Below are 17,027 nucleotides of genomic sequence, written 5' to 3' on the forward strand. Positions count from 1 at the left end.
AGGAAGGGAAGGCCTGGACTAATTCCAGCTACAAAAGCTGAGGCTGCTAAACAGATGCTTGGGCTGGGGTTTGGGTGGGGGTGGGGATTGCTGCTGTAATTGATACTAATTTTTTGTATCTTTATTTTAGATATTATGGTTTATGTGGGGAAAAATCAATTTGGCTGTGTACCTTTTGATGTTTTACTCATTGGTTATGACTACTTTTGTTATATTTCTAATTATGTATTTTTTCATGTGGTAAGCTGCATTGAGCATGGCTTTAACCATGGAAAGGCAGCATACCTATAAAATTATGTATGTATATGTCCGGTGCTATTTTTCTAGAAAAATAGGTACTGGAACTCACCATGAACACCCCCCACCCCATTCTTTTAGAATGGCAGTGGCACCCACCTGAGAGGTGCCAGAACCTAGTTCCAACTCAGCCAACTCCAAGGGGACAAAGTCCCTTTGCCCCCACCCCCCAGTAAAATATTTGAAGGCCCCAAAAGTTTATAGGTATTGCCATTCAAATGGTGTGTGTGCCACACCTTGTGATCAATTATGCAGGACGGGGCTTACCTGCCCCCCTCCAACATTTTATTCGAACTGGCATTCTTGGTTCCGGTGAGTTCTGGTCAAAAAGAATCCTGTATGTATATGCCCCCCCCCCGGACTCTTCCTGGGCCACACCCCTCATCAGCCCTGCTTTGTGCCCTCCTCACACACTTTTGCACACCTATTGTGTGTCCGAGAACCGTAGTGATACCTCTTTCTTGCCTGGATGGAGCGATGTGTGTGACTGTAGAAGCCTGTGGTTTGTGGGTAGGCTTAGAAAAATAAGAGCCACCATAGGTACTTGCCCCTCAAAATGGCTGCCAATGAGGGAAAGAAGCCCTCTGGAGGAAAAGGTGTTAGTAAAGTCAATTAAATAACAGAGACGGGGTCAAAAGAGAGAAAGAAACGCTGATAACACTTTGCTGAGGAAAACCAAACAAAAACTATATAACTGGAGGAGACATATACAGAGGGCTCTTGTCTTTCTTGCTTCAGGCCTCATACATAGCAGGGAGAAACTCAACCAAACATACAGATCAAGAACTCATTCATCAATCAGAGCACATGCTACCTCAGCAGCAAACATAATGATACTCTGCTTGGTTGCTAAGCAACACCTCTACCTGCCCCCCTCTTCACTTGTGAATACTAACAGAATTAACCCTTTAGTTGCATATGGAATGATCTCTGCTGATGCAGCTCCAACAAAAGGCAGACATCAGGGAGCTACAGACAATGTCACCTCATGACACATGTAACTGCAAGCGTGTGTGTGTTTGCCTCATGCACAGATTACTTTCACCTCCTGTAATAAAAATACATATTTTACACCTCAGACATGTTGCGTGCAAACTTCAAAAAAGCATCAGGTTCTGCATTGGCAATCAGTTCGATATGAACACTTCGTGTTGAGGCCATTTTGAAATTCAGCCATGAAAACTCATTTGAATGAATATTCTCCAGAGGGCAACGGCCAATTTCTCTGACTGTCAGCTGAGCTCTCTCCCATCATCCATTATGTGCCATACTTGGATTGCATTTCTCAGCTTTCCACTTTACAGGGATTTACAATTTGAGTGGGAATTACACATGTTTAGAACCCATCTGGAATTTCTCTACATCTGCCCTTTCCTCTGTCACCTGAACTTTAAATCAACCCACATAAGAAGGCTCTGAAACCCCCTAAAATATTGAGGTTTGAAATATTTCAAGCTTTGTCTTTCCTAGAGCCTCTGTCCTTGTTTGTACAAATCAATCAGACCCTCCAGGGACAGCTGCTAGCATAACAAATAATATAATATCTGCACAGCAGGGAGGGCATCCCCCCTGAGGGGGCACGACTGTATCCTTTTCAGAATGACGCAAACTGTTAGAAGGGGGGGGGCACCATACCACGCTGAAGCTAATTTAGCTAATATTTCTGGATTCTAGAAGTGTGTCTAGATAGAAAAGGGAATGTTTTGTGAATGTGCTGGGCTTTTAGAAAAGAGGTGTCCCTAATAACATACTATAGAAACAAAGGAGTACAGAAGTCAGATTCTGTGATATTTTGGAGAGACCACCAGCACTGCTTCCTATATAGACAATGCCACATGTGACTATAATTGCATCAATGCAATTAGGATGTATGCTTTTGTTATGTAAATGGAATGTGTGGGGAAGCCTCTGGACTGTGTGGGATGAGCAGTTTCAGTCTCTCTCTCTCTCTCTCTCTCTCTCTCTCTCTCTCTCTCTCTCTCTCTCTCTGCCATGATCCAAACAAAAATCACTTCTCCTTTTGCATTTCAAGGGAAGTCTGCAAACAACAGCTTTGGGGAGCTGCACAAGTCCATGAAAGGATGAGAAGAAGTTGAACACCCCACCTCTGATGGATCTGGGGCTGTTCAGGTTATGCTATTTGCATAACCAAACAAATGTGCATCCACACAAAATTAACATCAGATCAAGTTGAGCCCTAAGCTGCAGACCTATTTACATGCCTGCCTTGTTTGTCCATCAAAGGGGAAATGCATGGGAACAATGTGCCTAAAGCCCATACACTTTACATCTGAATTTTTCACGTGTGTGTTTTTTTCCTTCAAAACCAAGATGGAATGGACCTATGATTGAAGGCATGCAAAATTGACAGATAATAGAAATAGGCTGGTCCATCCATCCCTACTGGTTGGATACAGTTCAGTTTGAATTGTCTTAAGAAAAATTAACTCATCATCTTAAGGTTTTGAAGGGGAGTACTAAGCCAATGGACTTTGCTGCCTGTTGGAGGGCTCTTGTGGTACACATGAGCAAACAACATATGAAGCCACTTATCCCAGTGAAGTATGACTTTATTTGGCAATAACAATGGCATATGACTTTGCTTGACTGATAGGTCCATATATTGCCCCCTTCACCAGACCCCACTTAACAGGAGTGCCAACTTGGCTCTGCGATCATGGGTGCCTGGGGCCATGGGTGCCATGCAGCGTGCCTGGCCCTGGCACCGAACTTTGTGGATGTCTGCCCCCTTCATGGGAAATTTTGTGGGTGTTCGGGCACCCCAGGGAGTTGGCATCTATGCCGCTTAACAAGATGACAGCCCTCCTTTTCACTGGCTTCCTTATGCCTCCCTCTCTGCTATCTGCTTACACATTGATTTTCCACAAAGCCATTCCAGTGGCTGCTTTATTGGATTTTGGTTTTGTCGTATGATTTACTAGTTCTGTTGTCCTTTTTAAGGTTTCACTAATAAAATGTGTCAGTCATAAAATGAGTGAATGAATGAATGGACTCTGTTGAGTTGCTACTAGACCACAACCTGTAGATCCAACGTGGAGAACCTCTGGCCAACAGACCTATCCCAGCCCACCAGACCTGTTAACCAAGCCCATGCATTTCGCCTAAAGCACATCCACTCCCCCTCCCCCTTCTCCACTTCTCCCATTCTACAATGAGTTGGCAAAGCAGGCAACAGAGCTCTTTCACTTGAGGGATCCCGTCTTCGGGAGAAAAAAAAGTTCCCCAACCTTGCTGTAGATTCTGCCTACAATTTATAACGTTACAGGGTGGAGTTTCTCACTTTGTTCATCTTCATATCAACCCCCCTGCATTGCAGGGGGTTGGACTAGATGATCTTCAGGATCCCTTCCAACTCTACAATTCTATGATCCTTTCATGCACCCTCTCACCCTGCTCATCATGAGATGAAACTGAGATCCGGTTTGTCTACAGGAAGCAGGAGATACAAAAGGGCAAGTGGAAGAATCAGATGGGAGATGCAGCAGCTCCACCATTGCCCATTGCACTGGCATTTTGAAACCATTTAGTTTGGGACAAGGTAGCCTAATAAACCAATGTGCAAGGACAGCCAAACCTACTGTGCAAAGGACTTCGTTTTCCTCATGGAAGCCTGTTTTCTTCTAGCATTCCTGATGCATGAACCTTGCCTCAAACCATGAGCAAGAAAGTCACTCCCTGAAATGAAATGCATTGTGCTATAACTACTACATCAGGTGCAAATGCTGGCAATATATCATAGATCATAGCCCATTAATGTCTATTTTCATTTCTAGCTGGCCTTCAGCAAACTCAAGGAAGCACGGCTGCTCACTCTGCTGCCGACAGCCCTTTCAGGCATTAAATATAGCATTGGCATTCACATTCCCAGAGTCATAGAACTATTTCACTGAGTTCTCTATAGCTACCTATGCCATTCTAGCACCCTCCAGATGTTTTGGAGTTGTAGTCCAAAACATCTGGAGGGCACCAGGATGACAAATGGGCCTAGTCATTCTGGGCATTCTCTAGCCCTGCTGTCAAAAGTCCTATAACACCTTTTACAAAGTTTGCATACAGAACATAGGATTTTACCTAGCAGTACAAATGTTGAACGTACTAGGTACTATGTCAATTATGTTTCAAACTACAGTTTTACAGAACGTTCAGAGAAACCAGATTATGCTTTACTTTGATCCATCAAGCTCCATCTGAACTCTTCAGGAGACCAATGACTGTGAAACTGGCCTGAACATAAGAGGCTGGTATTCAGAGGTTCTATTAAGGTGACCATTTTTGCACTGACAAATGAGAAGGCAGAAAAAGCACATGTGTTTGCATAAAATGTGCATGTGCTGAATCGTAATTACTGGTGTAAATTTAGAAATAGTGATTCTAATTTAAGCAGAAGTACAGTACATAGGAGGGGAGATTGAGATCAGGTGACCTATAGGCTTTCTCAGTCTGCTCTCCAGGCATTAATGATTGATGGGTAACTTCAAGGCTCCTGTTCTCTTTTCTTTGCTTCTACATATTTATTCTTAAACCTGACTTGGAGTAGGCAGTCCTTCAAATAAGGACACCTTCAGATAGAGTTGAATCAGATGCTTAACCCACTTTTGCCTCTGGTCACACCCACCACTTCCATATGATCCCCAAAAGTTTCCCCAGAAGAGAATGTGATCCTCAGGCTGAAAAGGTTTCCTTACCCTCAGAGTAAAGGCATCTGTCTCTTCCCACTCAGATGCCAACTGGGGTGTTGAACATAAAATTATTGTACAGTCATACCTTGGATCCCGAATGCCTTGTGTGTCGAACATTTTGGCTCCCAAACGCCGCAAACCTGGAAGTGAGTGTTCCGGTTTGCGAATGTTCTTTGGAACCTGAACGTCTGATGCAGCTTCTGCAGCTTCTGATTAGCTGCAGGAGCTTCCTGCAGCCAATCGGAAGCCATGTCTTGGTTTCGAAATGTTTGAGAAGTCAAACAGACTTCCAGAACGGATTCCATTTGACTTCCGAGGTACGACTGTAATCTCAACCAAAGCCAATGGTCTTCTGCTTCTGGACCAGCCCCTGCTGCCACATACTGCCAACCTGAAATGTTTCTGTAATGTGGCTCTTGTTCTGAAACAGCTTCTCCACCCCTGAAATAGAGGACTGTCCCCTGTAAAGCAGGACCAAAGACACCCCAAGTCTGATTTGGGCCATCCTAAAAAGTAGCTACTGATAAACTTCCCTTCTCCATTAATGTATCTAATCCCTTTTAGAGTATTATCAGCTAATGATTAGTATCACATATTTTGTAGCAGGATATTCCACAACTTCATTATAGAATTCTTTACCACCAGGTGCAAAACCTTGTTCAGCAACTATTGTTTTTTTGGGGGTGGGGGCCCATACTTGGAACCGAACATTTCTCAATATTAGCTCCACCTACTGAAACACCTCCACGCATGGTGACACAAGCACAGGGTTCTAACCCTCTTTCTCATCATGTGAACAGTAATAGAGGTTCCGGTTCCTGCATTTGAGGGGGTTGGACTAGTTGGCCCTTGGGGTCCCCTCCAACTCTACAATTCTATGAGGCTTTGACAAAGCTTTTTGTATTTCAGTAGATCCAGGCAAAGTGCTGTTAGAAAGCAGGGTGTGTGCTTAATAAAGGGCTGTGTTTTGGGACTGGATTGAATTCCTCTGGACCTGTGCCTGGAGTAACCAAGAGAGGCAAATCAGTTTGCCAGATTTCCCAAGCACATCATAGGGGTATCTGCATGTTACATTCAATGAGTGTACTGTCTATGTTCAACAAATATTTGAACTGTACATTCATACACATGTAACATTATGTGTATGGGCATTCTGTGTGTTACAGAATAGATGAACTGTACAAATAAACAAGAACACACATTTGTACATGTGTAGAGAGGCAGCTTGTACCTGTGCACGGTATAATATGTGAACAACTCATTGCATTTAAATACCAGGAAAGATAAATGAAATGTAGACATTTAAGTCGTGTTCACATGTTACATTCAACAAATGTACAGATTGTGGACCTGTGCACAGAATAGTTGAACTGTACAAATCAACAAGCAATCATTGTTTCATACAAACCTGTATAATCTTAGCTTGCACCTACACCCAGTGTAATATATTTGACTGATTTAACAAAATTTATACACTTCTTGATTGCAGTAAAGCCACTAAGCACTTGGAAAGAAATATTAAAATTATTACAAATCAGTTCAAAACAATTAAAAACAATTCAAAATAATTAAAATTAATGGAAAAAGAGATTAAAGCACACCAACATCTATATGTCTGTATAGGCTTGCCTAAACAAATGTGTGATGTGTGAACAAGCCTGTCATAGCCATATCAAAGTATCAGGCATAAGCAGTACTTTTCAGGGATTGGAAATAAAAATTAGAATCATAGAATTGGAAGGAATCCTGAGGGTCATCTAGTCCAACCCCCTGCAATGCAGGAATCCTGCCCATAGCCATTCCTAGGCAGGCTCAAATCACCAGCCTCTGGTTTAGCTACCCAGCCTCCAGATTTCAAAAGGAGGTTATCAAAGAAATAGTGAAGCTGCTGAAGAAAGCATATAGCGTTCTGCTAGAATGGGAAACAAAAGATGAGGAGGTCAAAGCAGTTCTGATCAAATGAGCACAAGATATAGGACACAATATACAATTTGAGGATTGGGAAAAGCTGTAGAAGGTGGACTTGAAATTTACATATTGTTCTCTTTTGAAAGAAAATTACCTAAAAATGATGTATAGATGGTATATTACACCAGTACAAATGGCAAAAATGTACAAAACCAGGTCAAATATATGTTGGAAATGTAAATAAAAAGAAGGTAACTTGTATCATATGTGGTGGAAATGTAGAGAAGTTAAAAAATTTTGGGAGATGATATATAATGAAATGTAAAGAAACCAGAAGTGCTTTTGTTAGGGATTTTAGGACGAGACCTGCCAAGAAAAACAAAGAATGATTGATAATTGTTTTGTTAAAATGGTTTAATAATTTAAAAAATAAAAATAAAAAAATCACCAGCCTCCTGGTTAACAGCCAGATGCAGTGACCCTTTACGCCACAAGGCTTCCACACAAATGCCCCCACGTGTGCATGTACACTCGTGCATGTGGACAAATATGAATTATATACGGTAATTGCAGGGGTAATACAACTCATCCTGAGCTTGTTTGAGGGTATTGTTCCATTGTAACTATAGCAGCAAATCCATGTTGTCTCCTCTACCCACCCAAAATCCCATATGAGTTTTTAGTAGTAAATCCTTGTGGCTTTATGATTATGATTTTAATTATCTCAGTAGCGTCATCAGTATACATGGGACTTTACTGAGTAGCAATGCAAACACATCAGCTCCCTGCCCCAAGTAGATTCCAATTTGATTTTGCCAGAAAGTATGGGCGGCGGGGGGGGGGAGGATCAAGAGAACCATAGAATCATAAAGTTGGAAGGGACGAGAAGAAAAGACAGATAAGGCACAGGTAACAAAGATAGAGGGGAACAACTGCAGTGGCTTTGCTCCAGCTATTTTCAAACTTCATTATCCCCACTCTTCTCAAAGACACACAAATGTACATGTACAGTTGAGTTTATTCTCTTTCTTTCTTTTTCTGTAGTGCAAAGATGTTGCTTCCTAAGAGAGGAAGGCAGAGCAGGAGTCATATGTGTTAACAAAAAGCCAGGAGGCAATGTGAATGGGGAAAACACTTGGATTTCTGCTTTAAAGATGGAACTCAGGTGCTGAAACAAAGCATGAAGACTTACAGCAGGCTCAGTAGCATCAGCAGCCACCGCAACTGAATGTTGCCCTCTTTATGTTCGATGCACATCAGTTTCCTGCCTATGGCAAAATGGTAACAAAGCAGGCCTGGTTGATTGCTGACACCATGATGTCATTATTGGAAATCCTAGCTTCAGGGACAGCATTTCCATGGGATGACATCATTCAAGATGGCAACTCACTGGCTTAAAGACAAGTGGCAGAGTACCTCTGCAATTTAAGAGTACATGGAAATGTTGCCTGAGAGGGATGAGAAGCAACATGGGATTTAACCTTTGCATCTCCAGGCACACAATGAGCAGAAATCTATTTGTGCATCCACCTTGACAAACGAAAATGGTAGCAGCTGTAGACACAGATATCCAGAATCTCCACCTTTAGAAAGGTCTGGAACCATACAATCAATGCTTTAAAGATGCTTATTTAGATATACATACTAGGAACAAACCTTTCATTTGCCTCTCAGATATACCGTGGAGAGTGGCGATCTTTTTTTTAAAAAAAGGATGACTCCTCACTTTATCACAAAATAAGACTCTCTGCAGGAATCTCCAAACTCGCCATGGAACGCTGTGAGAAATATTAGACATGCCAGACTCTGCTGCATCACCATGCCTGAATTCCCTCTTTTAGTCAATCTCTCTATCCATTCCTGCCTCCTTTTAACAGGCATAGCACTGCAAACATTCCTCCTCCGCCTCCTTTCATACTCCAACTGCCCCCTTTGACAAATCCACACCCACATCTACTACACCTCTCTCACTTCAGCAGACACACCTTCCCCCTGGGGCATCTCCATGTAGCTTCCCTTCTGAGCTGCCACAGATGCACCTTACAGAGACACTGAACACAGTCGCCCCAAACAAAGGGACACACCCTGCAGTCACACTGATGCACATGGATGGCAAATCCTGTGGTTTTCACCCCCTTCAACCTTGTTCCCCCCACCCCACATGAAAAAACGTTTTGCAAAGCCACAGGTACTGGAAGAATGAGAAAGCTCAACTTGTATTATAAAACATTTTTAAAAAAATTGTTGCAGTAATGAGGAACAATAAAAAAGCATCCTTTAGCACAAATGATAAACTAAAGATCACATCAGCAATGTGCTTTATTAAATCATCTTAAATGATCTTACAAGTTTTAAGGCAATCTACTTTGTGTTTTTTGCATGACTCACAATGTGAGGTTTGGGCATTTGGAGTTGGTGACTTTGCATGCTGCAGACACTGAGTCACATTTACAGACCGGCGACTCCGCACAACTATGCCTGCAAGGAATGGCTACATAAATGCATGCATATACCTTGCAGAACATAGTGCAAATTGTTCACACGCACCCTACCGAGACACAGCTTCACCCAGACACACCCATGTGGAATAGTACTTTCCACAAATCCTCCAACCACATGGATATACATTCTTATTCACAGTCGCTCCTACAGAAATCCTGGGCACACCCCCTTTAATACAAAGCAGAAGCACTGATGCATTGGGTACAAGGCGGCACGGAGAGTGATATTGCAGACATGGTCCTGAGGGAATACTCAGAACAGCCTTCTCCTCCCCACTCCAAATCAACACACAGACATAATCCCAAATGGCATAACAGAAACACCATGCTTTCTAGTAATATTTCCGGCACAAGAACATGCATCCTGCAAATATACTGGGTATGACTACTTATGTGCACACATGCTCTAAACACAGACATGGTCCTTAATGCCCCTCCATATGATGCTAGTTGCCCTGTACACATACCACCCTCAGGCAACCTCACTAATGACCCACAAAAGGACATCCCCATGGACAGACTGAACATAATACCCAAAAGCCACAAACAGACAAAACCAACATATGAATTGTTATGCACATATTTGAATACCTGGCACCTTTCCCCCTCCTTCCCCAAATGAACTCAACTTCAAATGCATATACATGCAAGCACACCCAAGCACAGACATAGTACAGAAACACGCCCACAATTTGTACAGAAATCATGCAAATACACTGTGCATTGAGGACCCCCCCTCCAGAACATCATTTAAATGATGGGGAGAAAAGTCCTTATTAAACAACCAGTGGAGAACTTCCTGCTCCTTTTAATAGGCACTGTTTTTCTTCTCAGTCCCTGTAGGAACTGAGCACATGATTTGCATGTGTGTCCAGTCTTCTGTGAAGTGGTCTCAGAAAGGGGGGCTGAAGGGAGACATCCACCTGAGACCATGGAAAGCTATCACCCATCAGATATTGGGCCAGATGGATCAACAGTCTGGAAGAAAGGCAGCTTCACAGGATCCATACCCAAGGTTCTGAATGAATTCTATTGCCATTCATGAAAAAGAACCCATGGATGAAATGCTGCTTCTTTTAGCAATCCTGTGAACCAGGCCCTTGCCATTCATATACTGGATCATGACCCATGCTCCTCTAATGAGGGCTGAAGTAGTGGGACTCCTATGTGTTGCTTTCTAAGCTGATCATGCCTCTTCCACACACCCATGCCCTCCCTGCACCAGCAAGCAAGCATTGTTTCCTACTAATTACCTTCTTCCAGCTCATCCATGCTCCCAATCTTTCTGGTGCCATCGATGGTGTAAATGTAGCGAACTCCCTGAGGCAGGTTAATGTTATCAGACAGAGACCGAGTCAGGTCAGCAAGCAAGGCGTCAAAGCTTCGGAAGCGATCTCCGGAAACAGCGTACACAATTCCCTTGAAGTAGCGGTCCCCGTTGCGGTAGAAGCGCACCTTCTTGGCTTTCTTCTCATTGCTCAGCGCTTGCAAGGTCCTGGTCCGGTAGAAGCTACAGTGGGCACTGTGAGTGGGGCTAGGCAGGCCATTCATACGGGAGCCTCGCATGTTTCTGGACGCCTTATCTCTTTCGTCAAAGTGTCCAAAATCAAGTTCCATAGCTCGGTGAGCCCTAGAGGTGTGAAGCTGAGGCAGAGGAGGAACAGGAGAAGGGAAAGATGCAAAGGGAGGAATTAAGTGAGTCAACCCAATAACTGGCAATTGGTGGTCCTGGATGTGAAAAGAAACCCACACTTTCGCTCTTATGCTTTACTTCCCCTGGAGTAACACCATAGAAGGTTTCTTCCTTGTATGTGGGGGTGTGGTTCAAGTGCCGGGAAGGGTGGGTGTACTCTAGGCAATACAATGGAGCAGACTTAGTAATATGCAACCAATTGCATGGAGTTGCCCCCAGAGATTCTAAGGATCCCTTGCTATATCTGGCTTAGTAGTTGAGACTGGGACAGAAATGTCCAGGGTTGCCATTTAAGAAAGCAAGCCATCCACAAACTACTAAAGACCAGTGAACAGAAGTTCACTGCAGTGTAGTTGGGGCTGCAGACTGAAGGCAGAAAAAAAGAACTTTGGCTGGTAGGTGGATACAAGGAAGTGACAGACTAAGCATCCCAAAGACTGAACCACCAGCTCCACTTGCATGGTTTTCAACATGCCCATTCACCGATGGGGCAACAAGCTGAATCACAGGGCTATGTCAAATGGGGGACTATAAACTGAAATGGCTGATAAACCAGGAAGACATCTAGCTAGGATCCAGACTTCTTTGTGACCAGTCCCTCAGATACCTCCTCTGATCTACCTATCAGTTTCAGATATTAGAATCTGGGAGGCAGTGGGTGGGAATCCCTGACATTCAAATGGCATTGGAATAAGTCTATGTTAAATTGCAAGATTTCCCCCTGCACAGTTAATCTGCTGCATCATCTAATCAGAAAGAGGGGTTTTTTATCCCCTCCCCCACACGCCTTCCCTCTTAATGAAGCATTTTTTAATTGCTGAAGGTATGTGCATCACACCACTACAAGCACACCTTTCATTGTTCAGAGGCTGCGGCGTAGTACTACTATAGGAAGAGGGAGCGGACAAGAGAGTCAATTGAATTTCTGCAGCAGAGCGGAGAGGGGGGCGGGCGGAGGAATGACAGAAATAATCTTGAGCATGAACTAAGACACAAGAGAGTGTATCCTCTTGCAATGGAAAACTCCAAACCAGAAAGAAAGCTCTGGGTGACTGGAAACCTTATACTGCTACCATTTGGCTGTGCAGGGCTATTAACATGCAGCTCACATCTTCTCATCACAGATTCACACAACAGAAATGGGATTAAAGCCCTAGACTCAGCAATCAGGTACAAATCCTGGAAAAAGCTGTTGCTTTCCTTCTGCCTCTCATCCGGCTAGCCAAGCCCTGTCCCTTCATTCATTCTCTTCAGTGCCAGTGACCTGTCTCTGACCCTATTGTCACTGTTGGGTAGCAAAAGGAGTTTCCATTCCCACTAGCCTATCTTCCTTTCTCCAAGTTTAAGAAAATGCTCCCCCCTGCCAGCACTTAAAGACGCTCACAGGTCTAGGAACGATGTTCTGAAAACAATGCAATCTCAGCACAACTTTTGCAGTCAAGAGATTTTTGTGGGGAGGCATTGTTCACTTGCAATGCGAGGTCTTTCTTCCCCCCTCTCTTGTGCATCTGGCATCTGTTACTTTCTGCCTGGGAAAGCGTAAGCTCTACTCACCGGTTTTTCAGCTCGCAGGGTGGAGATGCTAAGAGAGAGAAACCCAGCCACACTCTGTCTTTGTTGTCTGAGCTCCAAGCAAGAAATTCCTGCCAGTTTGGCTAGGACTCCTCCTAGGTCCTAGTGCCTTGAGTCACACACACACACACATACACACACACCCCTTCTGCAAAGTATTTTTGTGTCAGTGGGCTTGTTGCTCATGATGGATTGACTTTCTAAAATTCTCCCTCTCCAAACTTAACAGAGGAAAGAGAGCATGATTCCAGATTTCATTTCCTTAAGCAGATGAAGAGGGCTGAGTGAGCTACATCTTGACTGCATTGTTCACTATGTTCCAAGGCAAACCTCCCATTGTCTCTACTTGTCCTAATGACCTTCCAGACCCAGCTGGAATCAGCCAACATTTGATTTATGCCACAGTGCTGCGAATTTGCAGATGCAATGAAGGTGTTAAGTATTGTAAGCTGAATTTCTGATTCCTGTTGAAAATCAAACTTGCCTAGTGGACTAGGAGGGGGAGGTTGTGAGCAAATGATGGCATAAGCTGACGCTCCCCGGCCACACTCATGAACAGAATCTGCCCACAGGGCTGGGAACAAGGAGGCACTTTGTTGGAATGATTTTTAAAGACCACAACTTCATCCATTATAAACAACAGATCTGCAATGGGATGGCCTCCCCTGATTAAAAGCAGCTCCAAGCCCACAGTATGGGTAACTATTTAGGTTGCAAAGGCATGCCTTAGGCACCTGCCAACAGCAGCACCTTTTAGAGCAGGCGTAGCAGCCAACAGGGTGCCCAATGTGGTGATATTAGACTGCGACTCCCATCAGTTTTAGCCAGAATAGCCAATAGTCAGGAATGATGGGTGCAGGAGTCCACAACGTCTGAAGGGTACCAATATTGATGACCCCTGGTTTAGGACAACCCAGCCCTGTTTCTGAGTTCAATCCCTTACTATCAGCTCCTCTAGGCCACACCTCCTTGAGATAACTTCTTACATACTTCCCCTTAGACCAGAGGTCAGCAAACTTTTCAGCAGGGGGCCGGTCCACTATCCCTCAGACCTTGTGGGGGGCCAGACTATATTTTGAAGGGAAAAAATGAATGAATTCCTATGCCCCACAAATAACCCAGAGATGCATTTTAAATAAAAGCACAAATTCTACTCATGTAAAAACACCAGGCAGGCCCCACAAATAACCCAGAGATGCGTTTTAAATAAAAGGACACATTCTACTCATGTAAAAACATGCTGATTCCTGGACCGTCTGCAGACTGGATATAGAAGGCGATTGGGCCAGATCTGGCCCCCTAGCCATAGTTTGCCTACCCATGACTTAGACCCTGTGGCATTATGTGGTTGCTAAGGTAAGTCCTCCATTCACTGCTTCCGCCTGCCCCGCTCCAGGCCTCCATGTCCAGGAGTCCTTTTTACCAGCATTGAGTTCCAAGGACAGGGCCTTCTCTGTGGTAGCCTCTGTATCTCTGGAATGGCCTCTTCAGGGAAATTCACATGACCCACTCTGTTAAACTTTGAGGAAACAGTCAAAAAGACCTGGATTCAGCCAGATCTATGCTTGTTTTATTTAATAACTGCTTTATTTCCTCCTGTTATTTTATTGTTTTTGATGCTTAGTTTTTTACTGCCATCCTAAATTTTAATGTTGTACTGTAGCCTCTGCCTCAACCAGCACCGCCATGCTGGCTGGAGCTGATGGGGGATGTAGTCCAAAACATCTGAAGGGCAACAGGTTGGGGCAACCACGGTGGGCTGAAGTGGGTGGGAAATGGTTACTCAGTCCCAACAGCTGTTCAGGTACCCCCATACCATGTCTTTGTTTGGGTACATGGGAGCGAATAGGAATTGCAAATGCATCTGGGGGAAAGAGGCTGGGCTATTCTACGGACAGTCCAATGTCCTTTCAATTGGTTCCAGCCTTCATTGTGGTGGACCTTGGGGTCTCAATTTCAACAGTGCCCTATGCGGTGCCCCCAACCTCTGTTGCTCCAGCCAAAATAATAGTTGTGGTATCCCCTGCGGTGCAACCTCTCAGTGCGACTGAACTGGGGGGGGACACCCCTAAATCCACCTTTGCTGCCTCCCCTTAATGTCAATCAAGACAGGCCCTGTTTACAAGTGTGAGTGATGTCACATTGCTTGTTTCTGAATGGTCACAGGCACAGCTGACCAGGCGATGCTAACTACTTGTACCCCACCCCCCAAATTGCTAACTTCAATTTTCAAAAACAGATGTCTAAATTTCAATTCCAAGTATACGTAATTAAACAATCTTGGATTATCTTTCTCAAATACAAAAGAAAATGTTTTAGCACACAAATCACTTTTAATCATCTTGTTAATTATGGTGTTAAAATTCAAGGCTCTTAAAAGTTTCAATTTCAGACACACCAAAATTGCAATTTGCATGCCTTTTTCTTAGGAAATTTGGTCACCAATTCCTTCAAGCCAAGTACTGATGCTCTGGCATGTTCAATTGATATTGTTTAGGGTTGCCATGCATCTAGAATTTCCGGGACATAGCCGGTATTCAGACCTCCTAAACAGCATCTGGGCGGATGTATGGCGTGTCAGAAATGTAGATTTTGTGTCCGGATTGCTTCACTTTTTGAAATATGGCAACCCTAATATATTTACAAGCCAGCAAGTCTCTTTTACTACACAGTTGAGCATATGTAAGTTTCTATAAGTTTGAGTTCTGAGAAACTGTGTTCAATACTTGTCACTGACACTGGAAGTGAGAGAAAGATCCTTAGAGGAACAGAAACATTAGGCAAATTATACATGAGTTTTTGTTGAACCATAAGCTCACAACCTATATGCATTTAACTTGTGTGCATTCAGCTTTACATGCTTGGGGGGGAAAGTTAAAAAAGAAGAAGTAAAAAGGGTGCATTGGAGGGGCATCAATGGGGAAAGACTTTGGCAATCCCATCCACCATTGCACCCAATCTGTTTTGACAATACATGATTTTGGCTTCTAGCAAAATCCCCAGAATGTTAACCCCTGCATAAGTTGCAGGGTTCCTGTAGCATGAGGAAAAATTTTCCTTGTGGTAGCATAGACTATGGCAGTCTTCAAGCTATTGCTGTAACTTCACAGCACAGATGTTCAGCATCAATATCCTATTTCCCACTGTGCATCATTGGTTTCCCTAAATTCTTGCAGGCCTTAAGTACTGTATATATTCAGTAGATTTGTTGTTGTTGATACTCTACATATCACGCAGGAGCCAAATTACATTGTAGCTGTTGGACTCTCTCTTGAACAGATTGTATGGCCCATGACTAAGACAGCATCGTAGAAACTTACATCGAATTGTGGCTGAACGTCACAAAAACAAATTAACTGAAAAAGCCTCAAAAACAAAAATGCAAAATAAATAGCAAAAACAAAAGCATCAAACTTAATCTGTTCCGGAAGTCCATTTGACTTCCAAAATGTTCAAAAACCAAGGCACAGCTTCTGATTGCTGCAGGTGCCCCAGAAACAATAGCTGACAGCTGCATTGGACATTTGGCTTCCGAAAAACATTTGAAAACTGGAACACCTACTTCCGGGTTTTCAGCGTTTGAGAACCAAGGCGGTTGAGTACCAAGGCGGTTGAGAAGCAAGCAGTGGCGGAGCTTCATGCTCTGGCACTGGGGGGCAGAGAGCAGGCAGAGGTGGGGCTGGCATGCATCCTGGGGGCAGGGGCACTGCCCGCAGGGGCATGGTGCGCATCCTAGGGGCATGGCACATCTCCTGTGGGGGTGTGGCGCCTAGTGCCGCCGGGGGGGGGGCAGCAGTGATGGCACCCCACCGGGATCGTGCTGCCGGGGGCGGTGCGCTCCCCCCGCACTCCTCTTCCTCCGCCAGTACAACTGTAACAGTTTTGCTTTGTTACGGAACTGTGGCTTTTGGGCCTAGAAACTGTCATGTCATGCTAATTCTCATTCACACCAGTGGATGTGGTATGGCACAACAACATTGCATTGGACAACATCGCTACTCCCCAACACTTTCTGCATGTATGTGTTTCTGTCCCCCCATGATTCCCTCATGATTTCCCCATGAAAATAACTTTCACAATTGTTGTCACTTTACTCCCATGATTTTCTCAGTTAAGGGGGCTGCAAATTCATTTTTTTTCTAGAGTCAAATATCAGAGTCAGAGTCAGCCCTGGGGCCACCAGGATGAACCCAGCTAGTGCCTTGTTGGAGCCTCAGATAAGATAATCTGATGCTTGTTGAGACACTAATGGGCCTCAGTGATGATGCTGTCCCGGATTACATCACTTTTCGCTGGGTAGAGGGAAAAGGCGGTTTTGTGAAGCCATCATTGCTTAATGACTTCAGACATGGCCAG

General features: G+C 44.0%; 1 protein-coding gene across 3 annotated transcripts in view; it reads right to left on the reverse strand.

The window, feature by feature from the left end:
- The window catches only part of DCX (doublecortin), a 106,033-nt gene extending 93,247 nt beyond the window's left edge, over positions 1–12,786 (reverse strand). For all 3 annotated transcript variants that reach the window (XM_081847196.1, XM_081847195.1, XM_081847197.1), the window contains exons 1-2: positions 12,654–12,786; positions 10,660–11,050 (exon numbers count right to left, since the gene is read on the reverse strand). In XM_081847196.1, coding sequence (XP_081703322.1) covers positions 10,660–11,023 — 364 coding nt within the window. In that variant the 5' untranslated portion in view covers positions 11,024–11,050; positions 12,654–12,786. The remainder of the gene's footprint in view (positions 1–10,659; positions 11,051–12,653) is intronic.
- Between the last annotated feature and the right edge of the window lie 4,241 nt (positions 12,787–17,027).

The sequence above is a fragment of the Podarcis erhardii genome (assembly GCF_964252035.2).
Source record: "Podarcis erhardii genome assembly, chromosome: Z".
Taxonomy (NCBI): domain Eukaryota; kingdom Metazoa; phylum Chordata; class Lepidosauria; order Squamata; family Lacertidae; genus Podarcis; species Podarcis erhardii.